Source organism: Adiantum capillus-veneris, chromosome 16 (genome assembly GCF_014529385.1).
Source record: "Adiantum capillus-veneris isolate H3 chromosome 16, ASM1452938v2, whole genome shotgun sequence".
NCBI lineage: Eukaryota > Viridiplantae > Streptophyta > Polypodiopsida > Polypodiales > Pteridaceae > Adiantum > Adiantum capillus-veneris.
In genome coordinates, this window is record NC_140946.1 from 89,265,382 (window position 1) to 89,284,884 (window position 19,503).

The following is a 19,503-nucleotide window of genomic DNA, read 5'->3' on the forward strand; positions in this document are numbered from 1 at the left end:
GAGCGCACGCAGTGAGCATGCATTGGCACATTAAAGCAGTGCTCCGATCTTAGCTTGCGAGGCTGTAAGTCGGCAGGTTCATCCTATTTGTGTGTTGCGAGGTCGACATGGACCTCGTACACAAAGATGCGTTCATAATATTTGAAACGACATTTTATTAGATTCGTTAGTTGAATTTATATTGTGAATGTAATTTACGAAAGAAACCTATTTACGAAAGAAACCTACCTGTAACCATCCACGCCAACGTGGATGGCTATAGGCAGTTTCATTTTCTAGTAAGTATGTCAGGTCGATTATGAAAAATTCCAATTACTTACCCCTTGTTAAACTCGGGGCAAGCTGTGGTGAAGACATGGATAGAACTCTGTTCAGGCTACCGCTCACAGGACTCCTTTACAATGGGGTAGTTCGCCTGCTCGTGTTGATGCAGAGCCTTGCAGTGTCTGCCAGCGCACAAGAGATTGGGGGAGTTTTGGCGGACACATCGAATTTCCTGGATTCTGGGCTCGCTACGCTGGGTGCTATGAGCGCCTGGAACAACGCCGCCGTGAGAGGCAGATTGGACTTCAAATGCGCTCTGAGGGAGGCCACTTACTTGCACTGTTACACGCTGCAACTCTCGCCGGTGGAGTCCATCTGGGCGTTCATAGCAGATGCTGATGCGTTAGTCGTCACTTATGCCCTTTTCACTGTGGGGAAATGCAAGTTGATGGACAAGGCCCTCGCATGGTGGTTGGTAAACAGAACGGAAGCCACTGTGGAGATAGTTTGCTACAAATGGTACAATGACGCAACTTCGGAGTGCGATGGCAACCCTGCAGCCGAGCCACATGCATGCGGGTGCTTGCTCATACCCTCAACTTTCGTCGATCAGCATTCTCTGTGGGAGCGAGATGTACACAGGTGCAAGTCTCACGATGATGGCACGCAGCAGTACACTGTGGTGTACTGCCGAGACTGCGTGATGTCAAACTGCCACGGCCTCCTGTCGCCAGAGGGGAGAGACCGGGACCAGGACTACTGGGAAGCCATTTCCGACTGTTTGACAGCACTTGCTTGCGAGAACACAGGAGGCATCATTCTGGCTGATGCGGATTTAAACATGGCCACTATTGCTCTTCTCCGTCGATCTGCCATATCTAGTGATGAGCAGGCGAGGAACGCGCAGACAGCTCTATTTGACGTGCTGGACGACCCCGAGCGAATTGGCAGTGCCGAGTTTGAGAAGGTAGCCTCCGACAACAGTTCCGTGAGCTATGGGGTCCTGTGCCTTACGGAGATATTCATCCAGCTTGCGCTGGTGGTCACTCTGCACTTGGATGTTTTCAGTGCAGGGCTAGCAGCGAGGCGTATCATGCGGTCGTATGTTGGGGATGCTAGCGGCACAGGCTCCACGCTAGAGCTTCTCTTTCCCAAGATGTATGTGGGATCTGATTCGAGGCTCTTTGTGGCAGGTTTTCCCATAGGGCGCTACAGCTTGTCGCGGCTTACGATCATCTTGGCGATTCAAGGAATAGGGCAAGTTGCAGTTCTAGCTCTGTGGAGCTACTTCATTCTTAGTGGAGACCAGACACTCCTCTATTCTAGGGCTTACACGAAGCATCTGGCTGCGGTGTGGTACAGTGCCGCTGTCGGCGCTGTCTTGCTGACCCTAACAGGCTGCACCATTTGTTACTATCTCTGCGCCCTGTCCTCAGCTGCGAAGTGCGTCAATTGACGAGAATGTAAGGAAGATACGTTGTGTCGTCCATGTGGCAGAGGAAGCCGAGGAGGAAGAGGGGTCAGCGGCTTGACAAGTCGGGCGGATCAGGCGGGAAGGCCAAAGTCTTTATCTCGAACCTCTCTCTGGAGGCCAGGTGGCACATGCGTATGCAGGTCTCTCTTCCTTTCTAATGGAAACTGCCCACAGATGGTCCGACACCTCTGCCTCTCTCTGTCTCTCTCTCACAGCCTGTTTCAGAGTCAGTGGGTGGCTCTCGCAGGCTTTTAGTTCTTTCTCTGTCTCTCTCACCCACAGTGAGCCACTTGCAGGAGCGCAGGCTGCTCTCTCTCTCTCTCTCTCTCTCTCTCTCTCTCTCTCTCTCTCTGGCGGGCTGTGCATGCTGGTTTCCTTGAGTTCAGCGAGGAGCTTGAGGGAGGGTAGCTATACTGTTTGCTGACTGTGCCAAGGGGGCCGCGAGCTAGGTGTGCAAATGTGAGGAGGTGATGAGCATCAGAGGTGCAATGGAGAGGTGCGTAGGTAGAGAGAACAACATGCTCGCAGGTATAGAGAGCAACTCAGCATGACGCTGTAGTCTCTCTCTGTCTCTCTCCAGAGAGAGTTATTTTGTTGCTGTTGCGATGGCGATCTCTCACTCCGTGTAGAGGGATGAGCAACGAGCTACTCGGCGTAGGCGAGAGATGAGGGACATGTAGGTGGGGTACGTAGGGGGCAAGGCCCAGGGGGCAATAGTAGGGGGGTGTCTGGAGGGGGCGATAAGAGAATATTGGAGGGAATCTGTGAAAAGTATTTTTAAATAAAGTTGAACGAGTATGTCAGTATAAATATGTCTCCACGATTTGAAAAAAATCGTAAATGATATTGAATCTCTGAAGATGCAAGCACTTTCCAAGGCCGTGTGGCATCGGAGCAAGGGGTGTAGGTAGGAGTAGACAAGTAAGTCGAGACGCGATGATCAAATATATGGGAGGCTACCAATTAGGCGGGGCAGCACAGAGGTGGACAGCGGCAAGAAGCTGAACGCAAAAGCCACCACATGGTTTTTTTGTAGATACAAGGCTGCATCAACTCGTTGGTACTTCCGGTTCAAGTCCCGATATTGTAGTGAGCTTTTGTTCGAGTTGAAGGATTGATGAGAATCATCAAATGAAACTTAAAGGGATCTATAAAAGATTCTAGGTAATATAATAACGAGGCTACCAGTATAGAGTTATGAGATTCAGATGATGACAGATTTAATGAATTTTTTAGTGTATGGCAACTTTTGTGTACTTAATCCCTTTGAGCACTTTCGCATGCAACAAGAGTAACAATTTTGCTTACTTGATCAGTCGCGAACAGTCTTAGTTGGCTTTTGTAAAGTGCCCTACAAAAATTCATAGAGAGAGGACAAAATTTTGCAAACTCTATCCGCTCTGATGGCTAAAGAAACAGCAATGGAGGAAAATATAAATGCACACCAAAAATTATAAATTATACTAAATCTCATTGCCTTAGATGGCCCTCTTTGACCATAAAGAATTGCGCATATATATCCATGCTACCTTAAATGGCTGCAAGTCCTCTGCACCCAGAAACCAAAGCTAGTGCTCACAATCTCCTTTCTTTGTCACCTCTCTCTCTCTCTCTCTCTCTCTCTCTCTCTCTCTCTCTCTCTCTCTCTCTTAGATTGCTCGCTCGGTTATGTCCTTGCTCAAAAATATTCACTCGCCATATGGTAGGACTCTTTGGTGGAGAAGGCTAATGGTGTCATTGCAGGCATCATTAGGAAGATGGTGCAAGACAAGACAAAGTTGTGGGATGAATTTTTGGATGGTGCCTTGTGGGCGTATCGAACCACATATAGGGAAGCCTCAGAGTTCACACCATTTCACTTGGTTTATGGTCAAGAGGCTTTGCAGCCTATCGAGCTCAACGTCCCAGCAATACGTCTTCATAGCAAAGGGGCACAAGATGACCAAGAAGCATGGATGGATCGACTTCTTACATTAGTGGAACTTGAGTGGAAGAGAGAAGCAACTTACGAGTGCTACAAGAGGAAGTCTATACAAGCAAAGGATAAGCTTGACAAGAAACTAAAAGACAAAGGCATCAATGAAGGAGAGCTTGTGCTAAGGTATATATGACAATCGACTTGACAATTGTTTTGATGCCAAGTCTAAAACTAAATGGCAGGAGCCATACATAGTCAAAAAGGCTTTCAATTCAAGCTACTAGTAGCTCATGGACCTGAATGGTAAAGAGCACTCCAAGAAGGTAAATGGGTATCGGCTAAAGCCTTATTTGAGCCGTCTTCTACCAAAGGATCTACCAAAGATCTGTCAAAAGAGGCAACTATCTCATGTAAGTTTTGTTGCATGAATCATGAGTGTAACTCGAGCCAAAATGCCAAGGGGTCAAACAATGAAAATCTTGTCAAGGACTTAGAAGCACTTTCTTTGGAAAAGATGCTTTATGATGGTACATGAATATACTATCATCCTGGGGGAGGGATAATAATAGCCGTTTTTTGACTATTCAAAATTTCCATAGTGAGCTACCTCACCCTATCAAATCACTCAAACACCATGGTTAACCTCACGCTTTCACTGTACATAGGCGTGTGTGAGTTAGGGGACTTTCCCCATATCTCCTTAAAAACCCTCAATTAGCTAGTTACTGGGCTAGTTGATCCAAATAAATAAATAAAATAAAAAATAAAAGTTTATTATGGCCTCTTTGTGTGTAAATATTTCATTGTATATAGTGCGTAAATATAAGAAATTTTATAATTATTTTGGTATTTTGTTTAAATATTTATAGCTAGGTGTGTGTTTTATTACTCTATGTATGCCTTCTTTTATCCTCTTGCACCATAAGTATATTTTTGTTGCCAATGTGTACATTCTCTAATCTCATAAATAATATTTTTTTCTTTTATACAGATCACCTCCACATTTTTAACATCACCCTTGTGAAAACAAAAAAACTGGCTCCTACTCCCTTAGTCACTTTTATTATATAATTCTTATTTACTTGTATACTTTTCCTCTTTCACCCAAAATAATACAAAATAGGGACCATACCATATGATTCCAATATCTTTTTTCATATCCATAATTCTTCCATATTTTTTCATCATGTACTCATTATTCTAACACCATGTGCATTGAGCTAAAATCTATGAATAGTCCATACACTAGTCCCACCATGTATATATTTTTGTATTCACCAATAATCCTTCTCCATGCATGTGTAAAGATAATTTGGATGTTTTTTATCATGATATGACAAAGGAGGGGCTCACTCTTGGATGCATTGTGCAAATTCAACAAAGGAGAGAGCCACTAAAAGACTTTTGTAGGCATAAAAAACAGGCTTTTTGGTGAGATTTTTGGCACCTATCTCCATTTGGAATTTGGAGAAATGGCCAACAGACAAAATGTAGCCCACAAGCTAAATAATCACCTTAAGGTTTTGCATAATTTTTGGAGCTACCATCAGTGAGATATGAATTTTATAGTGGACCTTAGTCTTCCCACTTTTTCTCACAAGTCACCCCTAGTCTTCTCTCACTTCTCTTCACACTTCTATACACACACACACTCATTTCTCTCCATCCCTCACTCAAACTTGCAACTTTCATGGCTTCTTTCATCTTATTCACCATTCTCATCTCTCCCTTACTCCATAGCTCAAAATTTATCATCTCTACACACACAGCTCAATTTCTCTCTCTAGAATCAAACTCATATTACCATAACCTCTTTATCCTTTCACAAAAAGAGAAAAAATCAGCAAAGAATCAAGATCAAGCTCTACAAAAGGAGGAGTTTGATCATAGAAAATTCAACTTTTCTATGGTCACAAGAACTACACCGACAGAGTTCTACAACCGCTTCATTCACTGGAGGAGATAGGTGGAAAATTCTTTTTTCATCTTGTGGTTTTCATCAAATTGTGTATATTCTAATCTTTCTCTTACTTTTTATCATTGTATAAATCATATAATGCACCTTGAGTGCATATGCCATGTAATTTTACCCCATCCTACTAACTACAAACTATAAACACTAATGATTAACCCTTCTTATAAATTGCACCCTCTACTATCTACTAAAGTAGGCAACCTCACACAAAAATTACTCACCTCCATCTACGAATCTTCTATATTTCACCTCAATAAATCTCTCCTCTTGAATCCACATCCATGTGACTCAAGAGACAAGAGGGCCCCACTCTCATAAGAATATATAATAAATTTCATAAACATGGTTTTCTATGTAAATGTTGATAAGGAGATAATCCTAATAAGGGCTCTCCTCACCTATAAATAGATCTCTTTTCCCTTTGTAAAGGGAATGATCTCTACACTATTACTCACTACTTTGAACGTACCATTCACCATCTTAGTTGTAGGGAGAGAGAGAGAGTGAGCTCTCTATACACCATTACTTGTGGTGTATAGGAAAGCTTCTTTCAGCTAGTCGTAGCATTGCACCGGGAGTGAGTGATTCATAACTTCCAATCAAAGTTGTACCTACTCTTGCGTATCAATTGAATTAGTAAGTTGGGTGCAACCACGGTTCAAAACTCTCTTGAGTCTCTCCAATTCACGCTTGGAAACCTCTTCTCGTTTGGTTTTTGGTGGCGTATTTTCATTTTAAGACTCTTTTGTAGTATTTTTTTGTATGTGACCCAAGAAATTTTGTGTTTGTTTTGTTGTTTGGGAAAACATTATAAGAGGGTTGTATGGTGAGAGAGTTCCCATAACCCTAAGATAATGTGTAGATTACAACATCATCAAACTTAATTGTGTCTCTTGACTCTCCTCCAAGCTGTTTATACACCAGTGTCAATCATTTAAATTGAAGCTTAATTGTTGCACAAAATTCTCTCTCTCTTTCTCTCTCTCTCTCTCTCTCTCTCTCTCTCTCTCTCTCTCTCTCTCTCTCTCTGTTTGGTGTGTGTAATAGCATTAATATTAGTGATAGTGTACCCTTACTTCTCGCTTGTATTGCTCAAGGATTCTCCTCTTTTGCATCCTAGTTCACTCTATAGTTAGGTGGTGCCCCTTCACTTGTTTGTCTGTGGGTTTGTTGTTGTTGTTTCTTGCTTGTGGTTTCCCCACCCCCAATTGAGTAGCACAGGAGCCTTGAGGGGTGTTTAGAGGTCGCCTCTCTTGTTGCCCGCCATCCCGAACCGTCCTAGCACCTCCTTTTTTTAGAGCATCTAGAACATGTGGTTCCATAAGAGCTTGGGCTGACTGGATGAGCTCCTTGCACATTTGCAACCTCTCTTTTTCATACCCTGGATGAGGATACTTCAACCATCTAGTCTCTTGGGTTTTGTTTGGTTTTAGCCTAGCTTCATAGGCCTTCAAATTGCATCTAAAGGTTCAAAGACTTTGTCGACCAAGACTGAACCTCTCGAGTTCGTCTTTGACTCTTTAGCTCCCTTTGCATTTTTCTTGGTTTATTGCTCTTGTCTAAGCTATTCTTTGGTTTCGTTCAATTGAGTTTCCAAAGTAGGATTCTCTTGAAGCCTCTTTGCTTTCATTTTATCCCTTTTGGCCATCCATGATTTTCTTCTTGTTCTCACCGATAAGTTTTCAATTTCTGTTTGAGGTGGCAATGTGGGTTCCTCCTCAACGACTGCATTTTTTGTAGCTTCTTGAGCTTGAGCTCAAGTCATTACCTTTAAAGGAATGGCAGGTTCCACCTTGGATCTGCTTGAAGAAGGCATCACGCCTACAACATTCATTGTTGCTTTCCCCTTGTAGTCTAGATTCTTAGCACAGTTTTGGTGTAGATGGTCTCTTCCACAACGTTACGGAATCCAAATAATTCTATTTGTGGACTTTTGTTTGGACAACTTTGTGCCCAATGATCACCTCCACATTCATAACATGGAACTTCTTGTTTCATAGTTGGTGATCCAATTGATGGTTGTTCTTGCCTTGCGAGGATGTTATTTGAACCATACTCTTGATTGGCTATGAACATGAGCGTATTCGCAACCATGAAGTACTAATTTTTCACGGGTTGTGGCACATGCGTTGGCTGAGTGTAGTTGACTACTACTCTACCATCATTCAAAAGAGGTGGTTGTTACCCTAGCATTTGTTGTGGTTTTGGTTGAGTGTTACACCATGGAGTGAGAAGATCCCCTCCACAAGTATTGCAACTCCTCAATTGAGGTTGTCATACATTCAAGTTTTGTTTGTAGCCTTGGTTTATTCTTCTAATCACCCCCTCAACCACTTGATCAATGATTAGTTCCCAAGGAGTTTGAACATCTCTCTTTGTTGTTGATTCACTCTTTGGAGATGAGGAACTACTAGTCATGTTGTCTGTATCTTCAATCACCTCTCCGTAGGCCTTACAATTGTCAACTAGATATAGAGATTCTCTAGTGACTTGGTCAAACGTTGTGCATCCTTTCAAATGTAGGTCTTTTTTAAGAGTTTCATTCCTCAAGCCCTCTATAAAGAGAATTGATAATCTATCATCTTGCAGTAGCTCTCTCACAAGAAATATGTCTATGTACTGTTTGAAGCGAAGCAGAGGTTCCTTCCCTTTTTTGTCCTTTCTCTGTTTGAAAGCATAGATCTGTGACATTGTGTTGTGCTTGATTCCCCTTTTTGAGAACTCTTCTATGAATTCTTGTAAGAGTTGTGCTATTTTTGGAAAACCATCTCTGTTTAGAGGTTGGAATGATGTCAAAGCCCTCCCTTCTAATGTCAATCCAAATCCCTCATACTAAGTGTGAAAATCCGCAATCTGTTCATTCTCAAAACTTGTTTGAAGAGTGAGACATGAGCATATGGATCCCCTGACCCATTGTACTTTGTGTTGACACATTGGGCCACTTGGTATGGTCTTAAACGTTGAGGTTTAGTCACTAATCTAACCAATTTGTGGTCTTTTGGAAAGACATCTCTCGTCCTCTCCTCTAGTCTTGGAGAAAATCCCAGTTTAACCCTCGCAGATATGTGTTGTGGCATCGTTATTTCATGAAAGTAAGTAGAGATCGGAGTACCCTTGTATGTGTATCATTCTAAGTCAATTGGATTGACAAGTTTGTACTCTCTTCTATACTTATCTACCATCAAAACTTGGACTCTGTGAGCATCTATATATGTGAATGCATAGAGGTTCTTATGGGTGGTCAACTCTCTAGCACTGGGTTCTACACACTTGTAGAAGATATATTGGTCCCCGTTTATGAATCTGTATAAGACATCATGAGCGTAATTTATAAGAACTTGCATGGATTCATTGGTTCTAATGAATCTCGCATTTGGTTTGTTGATCAGAGAATGCCTCTCCTCTAGGTATTCTCCCAATCCCACTTTTATCGGCATTGCAGCGTTTTTCATGTCCCTGATTGGAGTAGAGAACCCTGATGGTGGATGATTTGTCATGGTTAAGGCTCACTCAAAACTCTTAAAATAGTCCTTGTTGACAAGACCACTTTGTCTTAGTGCACCTTATCCCTTTTTGCCCCTAATCAGGTCTCTCAAAAGTCAGGAATTTGTGACTCTTTTGGTTATTGAAAACTAGTTCTGGGTACCCTAAAAGTTTGGATTTAAAAAACCTGGAAAAAATCAGCTTTAATTTCTGGTGTGTCCTATTGCTTGCAAACTTTCTTCCTGGCTATACCTGACTCAATTTGGAGTTGTCTATCAAAAGTTAGAGCACTTTTAGTGAATTGCACTTGAAACAACACTCAAAACAGTTTCAAGACCAGAGGTTTGCAGAAGGTATTTTTTGCTCAAACTTGAGATTTGGGATGTTCTCAAGTATGTCTACAAGATCACCAAGTCAAATACCCCCATTATGCTTAGGTACATGGATCTCGATCCATGTTCCTCTGTCAAATTTTTTTCTCAAAATTTTGACTGTGTGTAGACAAGGTCATATCCAGGCTCTCTACCAATTTTCATCAAATTTTGAGGTTGAGGTACATGGTTCGCGATCCATGTTCAACCACATCTGGACTTGATCTCTTAGGAGTTTGTTGCTGACTATGTCCACAATCTAAATCTCAAATCGTTTTGGATTTGGACTTGGTTTGATAGGTCAAATAGCCAACACTAGGTCTGCACTACGGTTTTCAGTTTGTCATATGTTTTTCTCCCTTTTGACCCCAATTCATTAGGAAAAAATTGGACCCCCTTGGGGCCATGTAAGGATCCCTAATTTTAAGGGATTAAAGCTAATTTTGTAGGGGATGGAGGGAACAAAGACAATAAATAGGGCTACTTTTGTAGCTCTCTCTCTAACTTCTCTCTAGATAGGGGAGGGGGGGAAAGTAGGGAATGAGGGTGGTAAAGTAGGAGGAATAGGGGGATAAAGTAGGAGAGAGAGGAGTAAAGGTAGAGAGAAGAACCATTCTCTCTCTACCTATCACCAAACAAAGAGAGTAAGTAGTTATGACAAAAGCCACTTTTCAGTTCGTGCATCAATTTACCCCCAAAAAGTGAATTTTTTATAAAATCTTCAAATGGATCTTTTAAGCTTTCAAAAGGTCCCTATATATATAAAACAGTATTTTTTTAGAAGAATCTAGCTTTTATAAGCTCCAAATCTAAAATTCCTTGGGTCCCTCTCTACATTAACTCCAAGAATAAATAGACAATGCCACATCATCAAAACGTCCATCTAATAAAGCCTAAAAATTGAAATTTTTAAAATTAAAAAATTTCCCTCTTTTGAGCTCAAAAATTGAACCTATATATGAAAAAATATATTTTTAAGTCTTTTTATCCCAAAAATTGTCTATTTATCCCAAAAAGTATATCTTATCAAATTTTTTTCCCATCATAACTTTTCACCATGTCTCTTCGCGACATAACCAATGAATCACCTGCACCGTCATCTACTAGGTCAACTAATGTCAGTTTGCGTCTACCGATCGAATTTGCTCCCACAAAAAAAAATGACGAGAAAGCATCTCAACCGGCATCCGTACGACGGTTTCGAGGAGAAACCAATGTTGACTTGTGGCTTGATGGAGGGTTATATCCAAAAGATCCGCTCGTGGGATGTCATCCGACATTCCGTACACTCCCAAGCTTAATCAAATATGTGGGAGAAGGAGAACGTGGTCTTCTTGGGTATTGTAAGAGATTGGACTCCAATCACGCAGGTGCGTCGGCATATTTCCGACAACAATGTCAAGTGTTACACAATCATTCCACAAATCTCCAACAACAACTACATTCCACAGAGAAACAACTCAAAGATCTTAAAGAGGAGATGAAAGCTACAGAAACAGAGGTAACTAAGCTACAGATTGCAATGATGCACCTAAAAGCCACTCCATTTGGCATGCGTGAGCGTAAGAGGGAGTTCTCTTCCATTGAAAACTTAGCATCTAATGGAGGGGCACATAAGAAGCGGATCACGACAACCAATTATTTTTTTAAATTCACAGTGTTTATAACTCTCAAATAATTTTCATCAATTTGTAACTCGGTTCACCTTTTGAAATAGGACATATATACAAGATGTGTGTGGAAGTTTTAGACAAGAGGACCGTTGCAACCTTCTCCTAGGATGCATCTCAAAGGAAGATATACTTTACATCATAGGTTGTGAAAAGGCCAAACACATGAAAGATGCCATCACAAAGGAGATCCTAAAAAAGATCTCTAACCTTGTGTCTGAGGATGATGTCCAGAGAGCTTGTGATGAGGTTGGGATCAGCACAAATGCATACCATGCACTTCATGGATTGATGAAAGATGCATTACGAGAGCAAGGCATCACCGAGAATTTATTTCCTATTCCACATAGGGTCCAACTTGCAAAAAAATCAAACAATGATCTCGTTCGGGAATCCCTTGGCGAATACGAACACATTGAAGGATCCATGGTGTACTCTTCCACGAGTGCTAAGTCACGTGGTAATATAAAGGGAGGCAATACTATTCCTAATGGGACAAAGTCTTTTAGTTATCATCAATTCAACAATATTTTTGTTGACTTGAAACGACTACAACGAGCTATGGTTAAATTTTATGCTTTGTCTCCACAAGGTAATACAAATTGTAATGTCGTTTTCTATTTGTATTGAATATCATTTAGTATAACAATTCAATTCTTGTGTTGTTTCAATACTTGGAGAGAAGCTAATATTTATTCTTAAGCTAGATGAATGTCAAATTGTCAAAGGACGGAGATTGGAACGTATGAGTGTGACACTCATGAATGAGGCAATGTTTTTTGCAAAAGTCGATGCTATCAGTGATCATTCTCAGAAACCATCATTTAGTGTACGATCGGAAAAAGAAATATGGTAGTTAGGAGCTTTTGAAGTTCCGAAGGAGACTCATGAGGTGTTGGCATGGGTCTTCTCTATGATCCCGTGGATCACAGAGGTTATTAAGGCACAACTAGAGGGAGAAAAGCTAGAAGTAGATGGAGTAGGTACATTTGATGTTGAGTGGCACTTAGGAGGTGATCTAAAAACAATCAAATGTATACTTGGGTGTAAGCAAGGTGCTTCATCACTTCTTTCTTGTCCATATTGTGTACGAGGATACAAGGAGAGCACTCGTGGCTCCACGTCTTCAAAGAAAAATGTCAACGGAAGTCAGGCAACAGGGTCAATGGATGATGATGCAAGGGATTGGGTGTGCTCGGTGTTGAAGTGTCCTATCATGGAGGTCCCCAATCGGTCGACAAAAGATAAAACATGGCATCCCATTATCAATTTTCCACTTACAAATGTACACTTGCACTTTGCATGCCTTTATACGTATATTTGATCGCTTGTTAAAGCTTCACATAGAGTACGCTTTCACAATGAAACCACTTTCCAGATCCGTGGAATCGAAGCCATTGGAATAGTTTGAAACAATTCTAAATTCGATTGGATGTCATGGCGGCAATGTTTCTATCATCGGTGAGGTGGATAATATGCATGAAGTGCCACAAAAAGTATCTATGAATGGTGTGAAAGCACGTAGTTTTGTCAAGAAACCAGAGATGCGAAAGGAGAGGGATGAAGAGGATGCTCCATGGGAGCTATGGAAAGCGCTTTGCAAGTGTACGACCGATCAAGATTCAAATCCCGTGCTTGTAAATCTGCGTAGGCAAGTGTGGCACCACTTGGGAGTTAGTGCTTCAAATCATGTGGAAACCCCAAACCACGAGCGAGCTACAAAATTTGTTCAAAGATCACATTTCGAATTTCACTAAAGCATTTGTGCAAGCGTGGGGAGAGAGCAATATCACACACTACATGGTAAGTTACTTTGTTCAGTTCAAATTGTGATGCTATACATAAATATTTATTTGATCTAAACATTTTTTCTTGATGCAACATATTTTGTATGCGCATGGAGTATTCTTTATGTCAAAATATGGTTCATTACACATGTGGAGCACTCAAGGAATGGAAAAATCACATTATCGAGCCAAAGGTGTTTACTTTAAAAATACACGTCACGGTGGTGGAACTACGAGATCCAACTACATGAAGGAGATGTTTGATTGGTTCTTTCATTGTTCTTTGGGGAAATGTCATGCCATAGAGCGATCGCGAAAGTCAAGTCTTGCCAAAGAGGTTAGGAGACAATCTCGACTTACTGCTAAAGAGAAATGTAGAAACTCCACCGGACCCCTTAATCATGCTAGGTCGCGAGAAAATCGCCATAGAGTGGACAAACGTTGGTTACCCAACATGTAAAACAAATGATGCTATGCAATGTAATGTTTATGTTTGTAGATGTCTTTGTTGAGTTGCATGTAATACTTCTCCATTTATCTATTTTTTGTTTTTTATATTTTGATGATATTAAGAGTTTTTTTAAGTAGCCTGGTCAAGTGTGAAGCTTTGAGTCGTAAAGATTTTAAAGTGGGATCTAACCTTAGATCAAGGCTTAAAATTGACGTTTTTTTTTGTCAAGAGTTATTTTGCCTATCAAAACATGTGCTTTAAAAAAAACTCATGTCATTTGACATGCTAGAATCTCAAAAATGCCTATCATTTTTTGTGTTTATATCTTTAAGTTAACAATATATATGAAAAATTATATAAATTGATTGCATTACAAAGCATATGAAAGGGTACTTCAAAAATTGCATCTCAAAAAGAAAATTTTATCAAGCTTGGCATGATTCCATACATTATGTTTGTGTTTATCTTATTAAAACACCAATTTGATACTCTTCAATCCTTCATCACGGTCAACATTTATGGTGTAATCTGTAACTCACTTTCTCTATGGATCAATATGATTACCATCCTTGTTTCACTTTCATGTTCTTTATTAGTTTCCATAATTTGGCAGGCCTTGTGATTTTATCACTTGTTCCATTGGTTCCTAAAAAAGTTTTTGGTAATCACTGGGCTGAGCTTTTACACGCATGAATTTTGAGGGCATTTAGAGCTGCGACAAATTGAATCCACCTTGAATCGAACACAAGAAGACGTAGCAGCTTGAGTCCAACTTTGATGTGTATCCCACTATTCTTGCACTCAGAGAGAGACCGAGATCAAGAGAGCTTAAAGACATGGGAATACCCATTGCCATGAACACTCCTTGCGCTGCCGCATTTTTCATCATGACAGCCCACAGAACACAGACTTACCAAGGCATACACCCAGCTCCAATATGCAGAGGGGCTTCAGGCTAGATCATAACATTGTTGCTGGGTTGATCCTGGATAGCTCCCCGTACCCGACCACCTGAAAGCACTCTCGTCATCGACCCAATCCGTGCTTGTACAACCTCACTCTTCACCTGCCAAGTAAATACCCTCCATACAATACTTATGCCATACACAGCAGCCAGAATGATGAAGAGGCCCCCAAAGCTGCTCAACTTCATGTGAGATGATGCCTGGGCATTCACATTGCATTGGCTCAGTCCCACCCACTTATCTCTCAATCTCTGCAGTGTGCCATCTTGTGCTAGTGACAATATTGCCATAGACATCTCGTTCGTCAAAGTCGAGTTCTTTGGAAATGCCTGCATTTACATGTCAATGCATGTCAATTCCTACTATATAAAGCTCTCTGCTTCATGGCATGGGTCAAGCTTCTGATGACCATAACAGGGGAATAATTCATGAACATAATCAACACATACAAAGCCGAATCCACCAAAGAAGGCGATTTGATCTCCAGCTATGGTGAAGTCACATTCCGTGCTAAGAAAGCTTTCGACATACGGCTGCTCATCCACAATTGCAGCCACCCCACCCATTTTTGGGCCAAGCCTCAGAGCCTCCGAATATTTCTCTGCACTGTCTAAAGACTTCAGCCTGCTCTCTTTGACACCCAACATTGTTAGGTAGTTGTGTATAAAAGACCCTCCTTGATATCCAATGGGAGCAGTGCTTTTCAACAGAAATTCAAACCCTTGAATTGAGGGATATGGCTGCTGAGCTGAAAGTGTCGAGGCCAGGCTTGCGGTGTAGCTTGATGTGAAGATTAACACTACGAGAAGCCACACTACTGTCACAAAACGTCCCGCATGTGTCATAACTGACTCTTCTGCACAAACAACTTGCAAGTATAAGGACGATATTCTTCGTATGATGTGCACTGGCATACCTAGGATTGAATCTACAAAAAATTAGACTAAAAGCAAACACAAAATGTACACTATTGCACAACATAGAAAAGATTTGAAACACTATATAACCCCATGCAAACAAGCTTGTTAACGACATTTGCAGGCAGTCCCTCACATTTTACATATTCAAATGGCATACTTGTCTAAGCATGCATGCTGATCGGAAAGCCAGCAGACAACAACTTACGTTGTGAAAAGAACAACGTTAGCGAAGTGAACCTGTATCACGCAACACCACAAGCATGAGACGACCCAAAACTCACAAGATGACAGACATGAAGGGTTTAGTAGTTGCAGAGATACCAACCAGTAGAAGTTCACAAGCTTGCCAGCCCATCTTTTGAATCCGTCTGGAGAGTCGGTTGCGCTTGCCAACGGAGGAAGATCATTGTTCGCATCAGTGGCTGGTTTTGGAAAGCTTTGGTGAAAATCAGGGTTCTTGTGCTCAAGGGTGAACATAACAAGACCAGTACCAACAAATGCAAACAAGATAGCAACCCAGAGCTCCATTGAGAAAGGCTGCAGAAAATCCCACATAGTTCCCACCCTGCCATATCTGTAAGGAGTGATCATCAAAAGCGCCGACGGCATGTAAGGTTGCGTGAAGTCCACCAGTTTCAATCTGCCAATGTTGATGGTAATATCTGCCACAATCGCATCGGCTTTCTGCAAAATAAGAAAATTTTAGCATTCTTTATCTAAGCTCCAAATAGTCGATCTCATTTTTCCCAGGCGAGTGACCAGTGCAGACGTATGTATTCGGTCCAGCTACATGATGGATAAAGGCATCACTTACTGTACATCAATGTGCCGACGTCATATGTCTGCAAGTAGTCCACAAATGCTCCCGCTCGCATGGCACCCCTCAGTTCCAACAAGTGCAAGATAAAAGCTTGCAATGGCCCTACCAAATAGGAGGAATCATGGCCATTTGTAATGGCATACTTGTCGGATTGGTGCTTGTCTCCATTCACTGATTCAGAGTGCCTTTCTATAGAGGCTTTCTGCTTTTCACAATGTCCAATGCCTCATTTCTCAAGTTAATGGTACATCATCAATATCAGAGGGTGGCACACAAAATCCTAGGTCCAGCAGGAACAGGAGCTCGCTCTCTCTCTTCTCTCTCCCTCTCTCGCTCTCTCTCTCTCTCTCTCTCTCTCTCTCTCTCTGTGTGTGAAGATCTGTTGCTGAATATTCCTGACTCCTGAGGATGCCCAAATGAAGGATCCGTCCCCAATGGCAGCACAAGTCTGGGGGGTTGTCGAAGCAACCCCCATCGAAACTGCAGGGGCTGCGCCCGCAATTCCAGGAGCTGATGAGAGCGGATGCCCCTAACGCGGCCATGTCCACACTCGCTTCTGAGTTTAAAGATGCCCCTAACGCCCATGTCCACACTCGTCCGCCCGGACGTTAGCGACCTTAGAGCGCCTTCACATTTCCGATGAAGCTGGTGCAAAACGGTGTTGGGGAAAGGTGTGCCTCAGCTTCGGTTGAAAATCAAGATTAGCCGGTAATACTAGAAAATAGTTGAAAAATATTGCAAATTTGGAATTTTCTACTTGTATTTTCGGTTTGAATGTGTACAAGGAGGAAACTTGGCCGGTTATGAAAAATTCGGAACACTGGTGGAAAATGGTTTATATGCAGAATCTCACTTGGAATAATGCCCCTCATACAAACTGAGCGGTTTGTAGACACTCCCTTTTAGGAATGCACAAAAATCGATGGTTAGTTTTGAACCGCATCCTGTCTTGATTGGTCATTTTCATCACTCAGCCAATGAACTACATTATCGTCTGTGATTACGGAGACGAACTAGCGTGTAAAGGCTTCCCCGCCCATCCCAACAAGGGTTGGGCATGCATCTTTGAATGTGTAAAGGGCTTAGGTAGCATATGTGAACTCAATGTGAACTAAAACCATCTAATGCTCATGGACGCTTTCAGAAGAGAAAAACTCCATCATCACATTAAAACCACGCACACTATCGTGATGGAAGAGTGCCAAAGTCACAATGGGGATGTGAGGGCTGAGCCCACAATTTTTTACCTCTTTAAGGAAACGGACATTGAGAAGTGTTAATGAGCTCCTATCGTTGACTCCTCTTGGGATGGTACTGACGTAGGATAACCATATGTAACCTAGAGATCATGAGGTGGGCACCCATTTTTGAACAAGAACAAGAGTCCCCACACCCTGTGAAATGAGTCAGAAAAAGTCAAGCAAAAAAGTTGTAATGCAAACTACCTAATGAATCAGTGGCCTTAAGCTGCTCTTTGACCATGATAGTCGAAGTGGGGGGGATTGCCCATCCTCAAGGGTTTGTTGCCCACATTGGAGCATAAAATGTAGTCTCTTCCAAGATAGAGGCCAAAGTGGCTTCTTTGAGTGGTCCAACGACATAGGCGTCCCATCTGACAACAGCGTCTCTCTCTCTCTCTCTCTCTCTCTCTCTCTCTCTCTCTCTCTCTGTGTGTGTGTGTGTGTCTGAGTGGTCCAACAACATAGACATCCAAACTCATCTAGCAAGGGCCTAAATCTCTCTCTCTCTCTCTCTCTCTCTCTCTCTCTCTCTCTCTCTCTCTCTCTCCATTATACATATGCGTCTGAGTGGTCCAACAACATAGACATCCAAACTCATCTAGCAAGGGCCTAAATCTCTCTCTCTCTCTCTCTCTCCCTCTCTCTCTCCCCCCATTATACATATGTGTCTGAGTGGTCCAACAACATAGACATCCAAACTCATCTAGCAAGGGCCTAAATCTCTCTCTCTCTCTCTCTCTCTCTCTCTCTCTCTCCATTCTACATATAAGTGTGTGCTTTGTGTGTGTGTGTGTGTGTGTGTGTGTGTGTGATGTACAAAAAGTTGAACCGTGTCCCTCTCCTTCAAAGAATAGGTGCTACTAAAGCTAAAGTAGAGGAGATGCTTGAAGGTGGGAGCCTCCAAGTTTGTTTGCCTTGGTTTGTCACCCATCCTTTGCACACTGGCAACCTTCCCTTGCCTTCTAAATGGATGGGTATTTGGTCTTTGGAAGGGTTTGAAGACAACTTTCCCTTCACTTAAGAGGATTTTTTTCTTAAAGGACAAGATAGAAAAATGGAGGTCCAAAATCAGTTCCTCTTGAACTTGGGAAGACTCAATAATCTCTACCCCCGTCTAGTTGAGACATTCACGCAGTGGGCAAGCCAGTGCAAAGGGACAATATATATTGGATGCAAGCGAAAACTCTGCTCTAAGACGAACTCACTCCGTAGAAACGAGAAAAAAGCAATAACCAGGGGGAGTTGAATTTTTTCATTAAAAAAATTTCAGAGAGATTTGGGCCAACAGCACAGTGCTGCCTGCGAAACCAGCCCAAGATCGACACGCAGTTACCAACAAATAGTACGTGTGAGAGAGCGCACCACTCGATCTCCCTGCAAAGGTTTGACTGCGAACGGACGTGAACGGACCTGCGGTCTTGTCGTCGTCGGGGGAAGAGAGAGAGAGAGAGAGGGAGAGACGAAATTGACGCTGAGACGATGCGTGTGTGAAAGCCTGCATGCGTGCGCGCTCAGAGAGAGAGAGAGAGAGAGAGAGAGAGAGAGTTGGTTACCCCTTGCTCCAGCAGGACGAGCATGTCGTCGTAGGAGGGATCGTAGATGCCATCGCCGAAAGGGATGAGGGAGAAGGAGAGGCCAGGCAAAGACAGCGACATGCGCAGAGCAGCGTTGCGGAAGACGTCGACGGAGAAGCCATTGAAGGTGGCGTTGCGGGGCGTACCGGACCAGGACACAAACTCGGTGAAGCTGGACTTCAAGGGGACCAGGGCCCTCAGCTCAGGGGCTGCACTGGAGCTCTTACTAGCAGCAGCCAATACCGTCACAATGATTAAGCAGCCTATCAACATTCTAATTACTACAGAAGCATTACCCTTCCTAATCCATAATATTAATAAAAGCCCTGCAACTCATCATCATCATGCGCCAATCATGAGCACGCCTCTGCTTCTGCATAGCCACATCCCTACCAATGGGATACCACCGCCCACTCAATCCCCCATGCATTTCTTCAGTAATGTCCAAAGTTGAGTTTTTAATGGAGTTCGTTGTCCTTTTGGCCAGCTTGGCCAAACCTCTCCCAGCTCACAGCAAATTCTAAATGGCCCACCTACCCACCTGTTTATAGTGTCGTGAGACGTGCTTTTAATCATTGAATTTTCTATAT

At 42.4% G+C, this 19,503-nt stretch overlaps 3 protein-coding genes across 3 annotated transcripts; 2 read left to right on the forward strand and 1 right to left on the reverse strand.

Annotated features, from left to right (window-relative positions):
* Positions 1 to 340: 340 nt before the first annotated feature.
* Positions 341 to 1,786, forward strand: LOC147439417 (uncharacterized). Its single transcript, XM_086484311.1, has 2 exons — positions 341 to 1,269; positions 1,333 to 1,786. The coding sequence occupies exons 1-2, from the start codon at positions 356 to 358 to the stop codon at positions 1,718 to 1,720; spliced, it is 1,302 nt and encodes a 433-aa protein (XP_086340437.1). The 5' UTR covers positions 341 to 355; the 3' UTR covers positions 1,721 to 1,786.
* An 8,756-nt stretch (positions 1,787 to 10,542) lies between these two features.
* On the forward strand, positions 10,543 to 11,163 carry LOC147439418 (uncharacterized). The gene has a single exon (XM_086484014.1). It carries the CDS (start codon positions 10,543 to 10,545, stop codon positions 11,161 to 11,163), a length of 621 nt encoding a protein of 206 aa, XP_086340140.1.
* A 3,123-nt stretch (positions 11,164 to 14,286) lies between these two features.
* LOC147439419 (glutamate receptor 3.3-like) lies at positions 14,287 to 19,353 on the reverse strand. The gene is made up of 5 exons (XM_086485279.1): positions 18,893 to 19,353; positions 15,604 to 15,962; positions 15,484 to 15,515; positions 14,808 to 15,214; positions 14,287 to 14,687 (listed from the first exon to the last, which is right to left on the reverse strand). The coding sequence occupies exons 1-5, from the start codon at positions 19,184 to 19,186 to the stop codon at positions 14,349 to 14,351; spliced, it is 1,431 nt and encodes a 476-aa protein (XP_086341405.1). The 5' UTR covers positions 19,187 to 19,353; the 3' UTR covers positions 14,287 to 14,348.
* Positions 19,354 to 19,503: the final 150 nt, after the last annotated feature.